The sequence below is a fragment of the Ipomoea triloba genome, chromosome 3, assembly GCF_003576645.1.
Source record: "Ipomoea triloba cultivar NCNSP0323 chromosome 3, ASM357664v1".
Lineage (NCBI taxonomy): Eukaryota > Viridiplantae > Streptophyta > Magnoliopsida > Solanales > Convolvulaceae > Ipomoea > Ipomoea triloba.
In genome coordinates this window covers 5,528,533-5,541,257 of record NC_044918.1, presented here as the reverse complement: position 1 = coordinate 5,541,257, position 12,725 = coordinate 5,528,533, and the positions used below count along the sequence as shown (strand labels likewise).

General features: G+C 35.9%; 2 protein-coding genes across 2 annotated transcripts; both read left to right on the top strand.

The window, feature by feature from the left end:
- The first annotated feature begins 3,253 nt into the window (after positions 1-3,253).
- Positions 3,254-4,876, top strand: LOC116012098 (galactinol synthase 2-like). The gene is made up of 3 exons (XM_031251566.1): positions 3,254-3,685; positions 3,789-4,109; positions 4,239-4,876. Exons 1-3 carry the CDS (start codon positions 3,356-3,358, stop codon positions 4,593-4,595), a joined length of 1,008 nt encoding a protein of 335 aa, XP_031107426.1. The 5' UTR covers positions 3,254-3,355; the 3' UTR covers positions 4,596-4,876.
- A 5,877-nt stretch (positions 4,877-10,753) lies between these two features.
- LOC116013837 (galactinol synthase 2-like) lies at positions 10,754-12,230 on the top strand. The gene is made up of 2 exons (XM_031253781.1): positions 10,754-11,138; positions 11,377-12,230. Exons 1-2 carry the CDS (start codon positions 10,803-10,805, stop codon positions 12,052-12,054), a joined length of 1,014 nt encoding a protein of 337 aa, XP_031109641.1. The 5' UTR covers positions 10,754-10,802; the 3' UTR covers positions 12,055-12,230.
- Positions 12,231-12,725: the final 495 nt, after the last annotated feature.

Genomic DNA, 12,725 nt, shown 5'->3' with positions numbered 1-12,725 from the left:
GTGTAAATTACGCTACAATCGTAGGCGCCGTGCACCTCGTTACGTCAAGTCCGATTTGAATTTTAAAAAGTTTAACACATTTTTTTTTTACTACTGACTCAATTACAATGTAATATCTGTTGATACACATTTTTTTTAATAATACATTTACAAGTGAAGTTACAACAGTTTCATAGGTTTTCTAATTTGATGGATTTTTGAAAGAGTTTTTTCCCAAAATGGTCCCTCGACTATTCCTATGAAGTTTTACAATAAGTTCCGTAAATTTCATAAATACTCATATACTTTTTTTTTTTTTAATGTTCATAGACAATCAATCACTATGTATCACATTAAATATTACTTTTACCATTGAAAATAATATTTTTTTCAAGCGTAGACACCCAAAGAGTATAAAATGTAGGGAAAATATTGGACCAAAAGGTAAATTTTTCTAGTAAACTTCTTAGGTGAGCCGAAAAGTAAAATCTCGTCAATGTTTCCTGCAATATTTTCTGTATTTGATTTCGAAGTAATTATTAAATTTTATATTAACTTACATTATTTAAGATATTGTATGACATCTTTTATATGTTTTCCTCTTCTTATTTTTTTTATTAATTATTAATTATTAAGGCAAGTATAATTTATTTTGTAATGTGGACACATTATTTTTAATAATTTTGATTTAATTAAATTATACCTTAATTATAAAAATCCGACCTAATAATTTTAGTATATTACACGGGACACAATAATTATTATAAATAATATTTAATAATTGTCAATTTGTATTCAACAATAAAATTTATAGTTAATTTTTAAGTCAATCATAAAATCTTTTGTGTTGTGGGCACATTATTTTTAATTATTTGAATTTAATAATATTATATCTTATTTATAAAAAAATCCAAAGTAATATATTTAGTACTACGAATGTGACTAAGAATTATTTTAATCGGTGCTTAAAAAATGAGTATTTATAAAATTTACGAAACTTATTGTAAAGATCTGCATAGGAATAGTTTGTATATTTAGATAGAGGGAAAAAGTCTGTAAAAAAGTTAAAAATTTTTAGGATGGATTGCACGATTTTAACTATTTATATTTGTAAGAAAAAAAATGTATAGAAATTCTAATTTTATAGAGTCTAAAAAATGAAAATAAACAAAAATGAAATAAATAAAATAGTTTTTCCCAAAATGGTCCTTTGACTATTCTCAAAATGGTCCCTCAACTATTTCTCAATGTTTATTAGGCTAACAATAGGTAAATGGACGAAAATGCCCTCCATTTTAACACTGATTTGACGGAATATGTAACGGAGGACCAAATTGGGTGAGTTTTTGAAAGTCGAGGGACCACATTAGGTGCAATTGAAAGTCGAAATGCAAAATTGAGAATGAGCAATAGTCGAGGGACCATTTTGGGAAAAAACTCATTTTTGAAATTTTATTTCTTCATTATTTGGATAACCTTTTCGCAATTGTTTATGGCGCAAATTATATCGTGGACCGTGGTCCACAATGCATTGTGAATCGCGGTCCTAAAACGACGTCGTTTTGATTTAATGAAAATATATGGATGAATTCGCGCCATTCAATTTCAGTTCATATATGCTGCAGTTACATTTCAACACAACTTCAGTTACATTTCAACACAACTTCAGTTACATTTCAACACAACTGCAGTTACATTTCAACACAACTACAGTTACATTTTGATATAACTACAGTTTAATTCGATAATATAAAAACACAAATGTGAAACTGTTATTCAGTATCTTTTCATATACACTGCAGTTACATTTCAACACAACTACAGTTACATTTCGATATAACTACAGTTTCATTCGATAATATCAAAACAAATGTAAGGCAGCAGTATCTTTTGAGATGAACTGTAGTGTCAATTACGGGATCCGTCTCCCACTTACTGAAACGACGTCGTTTTGGGACCACGTTCCACGATATAAGAACTGTGTTTATGGTATCAATACCGTTTTTGAGCCGTTGTTACTCGGCCCATAAGTTAAGGACCTTTAGATGCATTGCACATTTAATGTTTACAATTTTTTATTTTTTTTTTGTGACAAGAAAAAATTTGTAACTTTTAAGTGTATTCATAATAATTAAACTTGTGAAATTTAGATACAAATCATACTCTATCACTTTAATTTGCCATTAAAATGTAGATATTGTAAAGGGGATGCCCAGCAATTGCAATAACATTCTAAATTCGATCTATTGTCTCAATCTCTCATAGTAAAAAGACTCCAAAGCTTAAATCCTTGAAAACATTTTCATTCTTTCTTCCTAAAAGTTGACTCCCCAACATTAAGGGCCCTCACTTCTCCGGTTCAGCAGAGTATCTGAGTGGATGTTGCATTGCTAGACCTTTGCTTACAAGGTTCAATAGATCAACAGAGTATTTGAGTGGATGTTGTTGCTAGACCTTTGCTTACAAAGTACAAGGAGCCCCCTCACTATCTATGGCGAGACTCAATTCCTGATTTTTCTTTCCAAATTTCACCTCTGTGAAATTGTGACCAATTGAGTTGTCCATATATATCCGCAAACATTTTCATTCTTATTTTACATAGATGCTATTTAAAAGCCTTAATTATGGCTTGTTTTGTGGTTCATGTTGGACCAATTGTAGTAAAACTATTAGTATCAACTATCAACTGTACTGTTGAGTTTTTCAAACAATGTACAGATAACATTTTAAATACTCTAAAGCAGTCCGCAAATTTAGACTTGAAACTCTAAAACTATTACGGAGTATAATATAAGTTTCAAGTAATAAATAAAAAATAGAAATATTAAATTCAAAATTGAATAATTTTTTCGATTTGATTTTAGGTGGGTGCAGATAATGGTGGGGCATGCAAAAAGATTATCAACTAATTAATATAATACTACGTGTTTACATCCTTTGCTCGATCAATCTATTCTACATGGATCCACCGCCCATTTCCAATTTTCTGTAGACCAAGTAACTGTCACCCACCACCAACCGACCTTTTTTAAAACAAACGAACTAAAAATTAGTAACGGTTACCTGCCGACACCTATAACTTCCTGCGACGTCGTACGTGCACTCTGCATGGCCAGATGACACTCGTTATCACCTAGGTTTATCCAAAACACTTCAGGAAGGATCCATGAAATTGTCTGCCCTGCAAAATTTATTATTATTTAAAAAATAAAAAATGAAATTGTAGAATTTGCCCCATCCAAGAAAATCTATATAAACCACACCATCTCTGAACAAACCCCCAAACTCGACAAACAACGATCAGAACAGTACAAAATTAAAGATCCTCTGTTTTTTTCAGAATCTTTGTTTCCTCATTTTTTCCGAGCAAACAAAAATGGCTTCTCAAATGGTTAATTCCACGAACAGGGCGACCGGTTTGGCCAAGGCGTTGAGCCTGCAAAGCCGTGCCTATGTTACGTTCTTGGCCGGCAATGGGGACTACGTGAAAGGTGTGGTGGGGCTAGCCAAGGGGCTGAGAAAGGTCAAATCTGCTTATCCACTGGTGGTGGCGGTCTTGCCGGACGTTCCGGAGGAGCACCGCCGCATACTCCTTAGCCAGGGCTGCATCGTCCGTGAAATACAGCCCGTTTACCCGCCGGAGAATCAGACTCAGTTCGCCATGGCTTACTACGTCATCAACTACTCCAAGCTCCGCATTTGGGAGGTAATGAATTAATTAACCATTCCTTAAACCACTTCTATTTTTTTTTTTTTTAATATTAGGTTTCCAGCTTAGACCAAACTAATTCTGAAAATAATTGTCACAGTTTGTGGAGTATAGCAAGATGATATATCTGGACGGAGACATTCAGGTGTTCGAGAACATCGACCACCTCTTCGAGTTGCCGGACGGCCACTTTTACGCCGTCATGGACTGTTTCTGCGAGAAGACATGGAGCAAAACCCCACAATACACGATCGGGTACTGTCAGCAGCGCCCAGATAAGGTCCAGTGGCCCGAAGAGCTCGGCCCGAAACCCCCACTTTACTTCAACGCTGGAATGTTCGTTTACGAACCCAGTCTCCCTGTGTACGATGATCTCCTCAAAACCCTCAAAACCACCCCTCCCACCTCATTTGCAGAGCAGGTATATATATATATCATTATTGGTTTAAGTACTATCCCTAAATTTTAGGCACAGAGTCTGATTGAATAACAATTTCTAGTTAATTAGGGAAAATCTTACATGACTGAAAATTGGACGTTTTTTATGTAGGATTTCTTGAACATGTTCTTTAAGGATGTGTACAGGCCGATCCCGAATGTGTACAACTTGGTGTTAGCGATGTTGTGGCGCCACCCGGAGAACGTGGAGCTGGACCAAGTTAAGGTTGTTCACTACTGTGCGGCGGGGTCAAAGCCGTGGCGGTACACCGGCGAGGAAGAGAATATGGACAGGGAAGATATCAAGATGCTGGTGAATAAGTGGTTGGCGATATACAACGACAGGGCGTTGGATTACAAGAACAGCGCCGCAGGCGGTGGTGTTGAGGTTGGTGCCGCCAAGTTCAAGGCGGCGGCGTTGCCCAAGGCCGGCGCTACTCGCTATGTTACAGCCCCGTCCGCTGCATAGGCGACTAATATTGCGGCTGGATGGTCTAGGATTCTTTTATCATTTCTAAGGCCATATACACACTTTGATCTCATAGGTTTTTTTTTATTTTTTTATTTTTATAGAGTTATGAGTATTATTAAGTCCTTGAAGGAGCTGTGCTCCATATCAATTTGAATTAGGAGAACTTTGTATTTGTAGTTCTCCTAAATTTGTTGTGTTTCTTTTCATATTTCCGGCTTGGCCTTGTGAATATTGGAATATATGTTACATTATATAATGAAAACTATATTTGTTGTATATGTGTATATGGGATCTTCAATTATAGTGTTGATTTCCTAGTTAACTTGGGCTAATATAACAGATGAGATACTTTGATATTGGATAACCCTTAGAGAATATAAATATATCTTCTTTTGTTATCCAATTTACATGTTTTAACATAGTGAGTTTTACAAAAACAAGCACTATGCTTTTAAGCGTCTTAACTCTTCAAAATTAGCCTTAGATTGATTTGTAGTCTTCTTAATTTCAAAGTATATAATGACTTAACATTCATCATGATTTCATGCATCACTTTAGCTAATATTTAGGTTTGTTGCCTGTTGATTTGCCATGATATGATTAGCAATATGAAAATATACTTTTGATTTAGGAACAAAGTATATTCCTAAATCAAGACCATTCTTTTACTGTATGATCGAAAAGATCCTTTGATTTTTTACCATGATTAACAGAATGAAAATATATCTTTCATTAAGGAACACATTACTAAATCAAGATGATCTTTTTACTATATAAAGAGATCCTTTTGATTTTACCTAAGATTTCGATAAATCCTCCTACCTCTACCTCTCAACAACCCTCATATGCTAGTTAGTTAGTGAACATACATATATAGAAATATAGAATAACATACGTTGTATTCATGCTTAATAATCATGTCGTTGTATACATCATGAAATGTTGATCAACTCTATCTTACAATATATACTATGTAATTTTACCTGATCAATTAATTATATCATTATTTAACTTATAAATGACATGAAGTATCATTTATTTGAATAATATTTTAGTATTTTTTAATTCTCTTTCACTAAAGGAAGTAAAACTAATACTCCTTTTTTAGGGGTTTATCTCTCATATTTTTGTTTTCTTTTTCTTATGTTATACTTTAAGCGTTTTTTATTATTACTTCTTGTTTATCATGATTAAAGCCTTTAATTTATTGGAACATGCAAACAGGCTTAGATTTCCACCACAAAGAAAAAGTGTACATGTCAAAAAATCACAAGGCGAAGAATAGCAAGTAAGCACTGAAAATGGGTGGTTGGTTAATCAAAGCCCAACTAACATAACTGCCGCTGTCTTCAACTGCCGCATCTGGGAAGTTACCCGCTTCAATTCGCCCAACGTGGCATTTCCCTGCACTGCGGTGCGATCTTCCGACGCGCGACAACATTCTATGACAGCTGGACGGTCGGAACATATTTCATTCAATCCGGCGGACCCCAGCAGAAGCTGCCCGCGCTTTCTTTGGGACCCACTATTTCATTCAACTCAGTTTTCTTAACGGATATTCGTATATTCTTGCACGAAACGCCGTGTGTTCTGCCATGTGGTTAACTGCCACTCCTGAATCTCAAGTCTTGCACTGCCGTGGCAGTTAACAGTTGCTTAGTCGGTGACGGTTACTCGATCTTGTAGATGGTCAAAACTGCAAAACTATAGGTGTTACCGTTGGTAGTGCGTGTAATGTTGTCAATTAGCCGAAAGCTAAGGCAAAAGATGTGTAAAATAATAATTATAATCCCAAATATCTTTCTACCTAACCTTACCCTCAGGAAAGGGCCAAGTCTTTGAGGTAAACAAACTTTAATTATAAATTCGTTTGACTCAAGGGAATATTCTAAAGTTGTGCTTTATTTTCAAAAAAAAAAAAGTTGTGCTTTATTAAGATAATGAGTATTTTTACTATTCTCATTAATTACATATTAAAGAAGTTTTGAGTGGTTATGTTGTATTGTGATAGAGTTCACCTACACAAAGGGGAGTTTGTGGAAGCTAAGTTAGAATGACACAAGCTAAGGGGAAGTTTAAGATTTGAATCCAGCAAGCTAAGTAGAGGTATTGATTGTTGATAGCATAAATATAATTAAATCGATCGAGGTGTGAGAAACACAGTTATATATATAATAGGTAAATAAGATATATAAGTGTCAATCTGTTGACGTATTGAGAGATACTCGAACGATTGGATACAATGCTTGAGTGCATATAAGTAGGGAAGTGAGTAATTAAGTATATGATGCCTTTGAATGGGACTAATCGGGCTGCTTATACATATGCTAAAGCCTATCTATGCTAATTAAGCTAATGCATGCACTTCCAAGTATACTCTCTTGAATTGATTGGTCTGTTAGATCAGTCATGAAAGTTTGAGATATGAATAAGACAACTAGCAGTGTTGATTGCTGAGAGTAAATTTGATCTGAATGCTACTGATAGGGATGAAATCCCGGTCTACCGCTATTGACCTCCCGGTCTGTTCTCCGCGTCGAGGGTTGTATTTTGAGTCCTCCAGAACCCTCTTTTTCTCGGTCCGCGGTTACCGGTCAGGGTCACATCCCGACCTTTTACCATACCCTTTGGGGGTTCGAACCTTAGCCCGCCCAAGGTTAGTGCCTAGTCGTTAAGGGATTGGGCCGCTTCACGGATCGGTGCATGCTCGACACGCGTATCACTTGCCGACAGGCCGGAACTCACCCCGAGGTCGCCTATAAAAGGCGCATTTATTGCAGCGGAGAGGACTTTTGGCTGTTTACTCACGAGAATAGTCAAAGAGATCGGGAACCTCTGACCCACTGTCACGTAGACCGGTTTCTTATAGGGTATTTCTACTTGTACCCGATTTGGTATTTATACAACAATATTTTCACCGTACTGCCGTATTTTTACCATATCAGCTACGATGTAATAGGTAAAGAACTATATATATATATATATATATATATATATATATATATATATATATATATATATATATATATATATATATATATATATATATAGAATATTAATCAAATGCGGCTGTGTTGTTAGGTGCGGTCGTGTGGCCAAGCGTGCGCCATTCGATTGTGCTGATCCGACGGTGGTTGTGATATATTAGGATTTAGGAAGTTTAATTCGCGTAACTTAAGTGGGGGCTTTATGGTAATTGTAAGTGGGGAAGGTAATGTTAGGATACAGAATGCACCAACAAACGTATTATTAAAACACACCATTCTACGTATAAAATGCACCACTGAACAAATTAAAACACACCATTCCCACCATACCGAAATACACCACTCAATTCAAATGCACCAACAAAATTAAAACACACCATTATACATTATAAAATACATCAATTCTCAGATTAAAACACACCACTTAACCACCACACACGAAATGCAAATACTCGTAAAATTCACCACCATGTGTATTAAAACACACCATTCTACGTTATAAAATGCACCACTGAACAAATTAAAACACACCATTCCCCACCATACCGAAATACACCACTCAATTCAAATGCACCAACAAAATTAAAACACACCATTATACGTTATAAAATGCACCAGTTCTCAGATTAAAACACACCACTTAACCACCACACACCAAATACCAAACTATTGCGAATTATACCAATATTATCTCAAATATGAACCAGATTAATATTGATAATGCACAGACTATTGCGAATTACTCCAAACACAAGCTTGGAAAGCTTCGCGGTTAATAGAGCGCCTTGGAATCGTGAATGAGCATGTCATGGTGAGTTGAGTGGGGTCTTGAATCATAGTAAACTGACAAGTATACCCCTCCTTCGCGTTAATAATGTTCAGCGCTCTTTTTTGTTTTGGATCAACCTGATACGTTGGATTAAATAATCTAATGGTGTAGAACAGGCCACATGACCGCACACAAGACCAAGGCCGCACCGGATGCCTCCTCTCTCTCTCTCTCTCTCTCTCTCTATATATATATATATATATATATATATATATATATATATATATATATATATATATATATATATAAGATAAGGGCTAATTTGTCCGTCGACAGATACTCAATTAATTGGGTATAAGGCATTGTGAGATAAAAGTAAAGAAGTGAGTATATTGTTGGTCTCGATGGGTAGCTAAGTGAGTCTAGAGGGGGTGGGTGAATAGATTCACTGGGATTCTTCAAAAATTTCGACCCAAGTAGTTATATTGAGGATTGTACTCGGTCAGAGTGATTTTGCAACGGAATAATAAGTTTCAAAATTTTATTTTAACTTTGCACTATTGAGAGTAGTTAGAAAATATTTAGGCTTGATCGATAGTATGCAATGCGATATTTAAAGTAGGTAAGTAAAAGAATACAGAGAGAGATTTTTATAATATATGGTTCAACTATTAATGAAACCTACTCCACTCTTCTTCACAACTTGTGAAGAATTGCACTAATATCTCCTTTAGTACAATAATCCTCCCAGTATACTTCCTTGAACACAAAGTCGGATAGCACACTTTCTTCAGGTTTTTCAACTTCTCAACTTTACTTCGCCTCTTTTTACTTTTCTCCAAGTAGAGTTGGTTGTTGAAGATTTGGTTCTCTTCTTTCCTCCAACTTGAAATCTTGGCTTGAATGTGCTTGAATCTGCAGTGAAGCAGCGCAATATTTCTATTTGATGCTAGATATAAATTTTGAAGCTTTTTCTCTTTTTATCACACTAGATCGCTTGAAGCTTTTTAACTTGATAGCTTGTAAAATATCTCAAAAAGACCAGCACCCCCATCTGAGTAAGAGGGGTATGTATTTATAGGTGTGAAAGTATGTCCCGTTAGAGGGAAGATAAAAATTCAAAACACCTTCGTCCCGTGTGTAATAACTGCTGGGTATTGAGCCGATGTGGGTGTCAGTACTTTATAGCAGTTTAAACCTTAATATGTGCAGTCAATTTGTTTTTTTAGTCTTACAGAAAATAACATGGCTTTTAATGAATGTTTTAACCTTGGGATCTGTTCCTAGGACCTTATTTGTCTAAGGTTGATCACCCTCCTAATTTTAAGGTTTCGGACTGTCTATCGCACAAAAAATGTTTTATGGCTTGTCCACACGAGTCATGAGTAATTTGAGCCTTTAATTTAATGCTCAATAACAAATAATTGACTTTATTATTCGCCCAACAACTCCTCGAATGATCTTCCTTCATCATTCGGCCTTGATAAACATCAAGAGGTGAGCCCTTCCATGATTCGGCCTCTTCATACCTCTTGGTCTTGTATTCCATTCTTCATGTTTTCGACCTTCAAGTCTCCTTCAAGTCTTATGTCTTCAGGTTATTTTGGGTTTCATTTCTCGTCCTTAGACATTTGGATAGTCATGATCTAAACACAACGAACTCACAAGCACGAATCCTATGATATTACAATGATTCGTCTATGTGCTCGTCCTATACTTGAGACATGACTTGGCTGAGCAAAAGAAATGAGGGGAACCCCGAACAAGTTATGTTTATACTAAGTCGATTTACTGACACGCTTCTAAGTGTGCGCTCCTTATTGGTCTATTAAATTAGTCGATTGACCAAGTTAATTATATTGTTCCTGACCTCGAGTTATGTCTTTCTCCTTTGTCACTCACAACCTCCCCTTCAACCAGTCATGCCTATCTAGTTTGTAGGTTGGACTACACAACGTAACTGACCGGTAGGTATAGCCAAACAATTGTAAACTAGTAATGCAACACCTCGACTTCATAATATAATTCACCCAAGTATAATCATAAAACTATTTTGGATTTAATTATATAGAATTCAAAACAAATCCAACAATAATAATAAAATGAATCAAAATCCGTGACACCTTATTCTATTTCCTACGTACCTATCATGCGAATAAAACCTGCCACATGCAGTGGCTGTATAATAAAAGTATATATTAATCAAGGCAACTACTGGTAGATGAGGCCAAAGGGAAAGTAAAAGAGAATAGTAAACGATAAGTGATGACGATCGGAATTTGAAGATTAATTTGTCGTTTGTTTTAGGTTTGATGCATGGGCATTATGGCCCCATGCATGCAGTTCCATCCTATATAAATAAACAACATAATTGCAGGCTCTATCAGTCATAACCAACCCCCTGCCTCTCCCTCAAATCAAACTTGTTTAATTTCCTCCCCTTTGAGAATGGCTACAGGAGGTATTCTCGTTAGTGCTAAACCCTGCAGGTTTCTAAGTAATGTCGAGAGACTGATGAGCAGCCGCGCTTATGTCACATTCTTGGCCGGAAATGGGGACTCCGTCAAAGGCGTGGTAGGCCTAGCCAAGGGGCTGAGGAAGGTCAAAGCGGCTTATCCACTTGTGGTGGCGGTTTTGCCGGACGTCCCAGAAGAGCACCGCCGTGTACTGCTGAATCAGGGCTGCGTTGTCCGTGAGATCCAGCCGCTTTATCCGCCTCAGAACCAATCTCACTTCTGTATGGCTAGCTACGTTATCAACTACTCCAAGCTCCGTATCTGGGAGGTAATCAATAACTTTTAGTTATACAATCCTTTGTTGTTGGCAGTTAGTTGGTTCTTGGATAGCAGATTATGTGGACAAGAACACATAATTTGATTTTGACTGTCATCAAAAATTAGACTTAATGTGGTGAGCTCTTTGTTGGCACCAGACATAGGTCGCTAAGTCATCATGATTAACTTTTCCACTCAAGATCAGACTAACCATATTGATACATTAATTTTATTTTTTTTAATTGCAGTTTGTGCAACATAGCAAGATAATATACTTGGAAGGGGACACCCAAGTATTTGTCAACATTGACAGCCTCTTTGACTTGCCAGATGGCTACTTATATGCAGTAATGGACTGCTTCTGTGAAGAGAGTTGGAGTCACACACCCCAGTACAAAATTGGGTATTGCCAACAATGCCCGGACAAAGTTCAATGGACTCAAAAATTAGGCCTTAAGCCACCACTATACTTCAACACAGGAATGTTTGTCTGTGAGCCTAATCTCTCCACCTCGAATTCCCTCTTCGAAGCTCTCAAATCCTCCCCTTCCACCCCTTTTGCCGAGCAGGATTTCCTGAACATGTTCTTCAGGGATGTGTACATGCCAATCCCAAATGCCTACAACTTGGTTTTACCCATGTTATGGCGCCACCCGGCGAACGTTGAGCTTGGGAAAGCCAAGGTGGTTACTTACTGCGCCGCCGGGTCACGGCCGTGGAAGTACACCGGCGAAGAAGAGAACACAGACAGGGAAGATATCAAGATGCTTGTTCAGAAATGGTGGGATATATATAATGATGAGTCTTTGGACTACAAGAATAATACTGCCAATTTTTTGTCGGTTAATGGTGAAAATGAAGCTACCGAATTCAAGATGAAGCTTGATTTTGCTCAGCAGTACATAACCGCTCCACCTGCGGCTTAGCTTTCTTTGCCGGTCGTACTAGGTTTCTCGCCGCCATATACATGCTTGCTCTTAGTTACATAGTATTTTATTTTATGTACAGTAGTATATAATAATGTATGGAACTGGTTATATATATTTTTGGATTCCAGTTTATACAACAATGTCTATGAGTGATCAATTAAAGTTTAGTTAAATTAATTTTACCTCGCAAGATATATATATAAACTAATATTAGTAGTATAGTTTTTAGTAGAATTCATCTTTGATTTGAGTCGGTACAAGTAGACTCAAATTATTATAAGTGAGATGACGAATTTGACATATTATATATGATTCTCAAATTGTCTTCATTTGAGTTAGAAAAGTTTTGAATAGCCTTCATTCCACATTGGATTGAAATGTGGTTTTGAACTAATATATATACCATTAAACTTTTAAATTTCATTACAAAGTCAAATTCAAAGATTCCTTACAATTCAAAGATAATGTCTTTATTTTCAAATTCAAATATTCATTAATAATGTGGTTATATTATCTTTATTTTATCCAATTCAAATATTTCTTACATTCAAATTCATTAATTGATTATATTCACTACATTTTTAATTGTTTTCTTTTTACACTATCTTGAAATTAAATATCAAAGTTCTAATACAAAATAATGTTATATATTTATTTACCAAGTATAT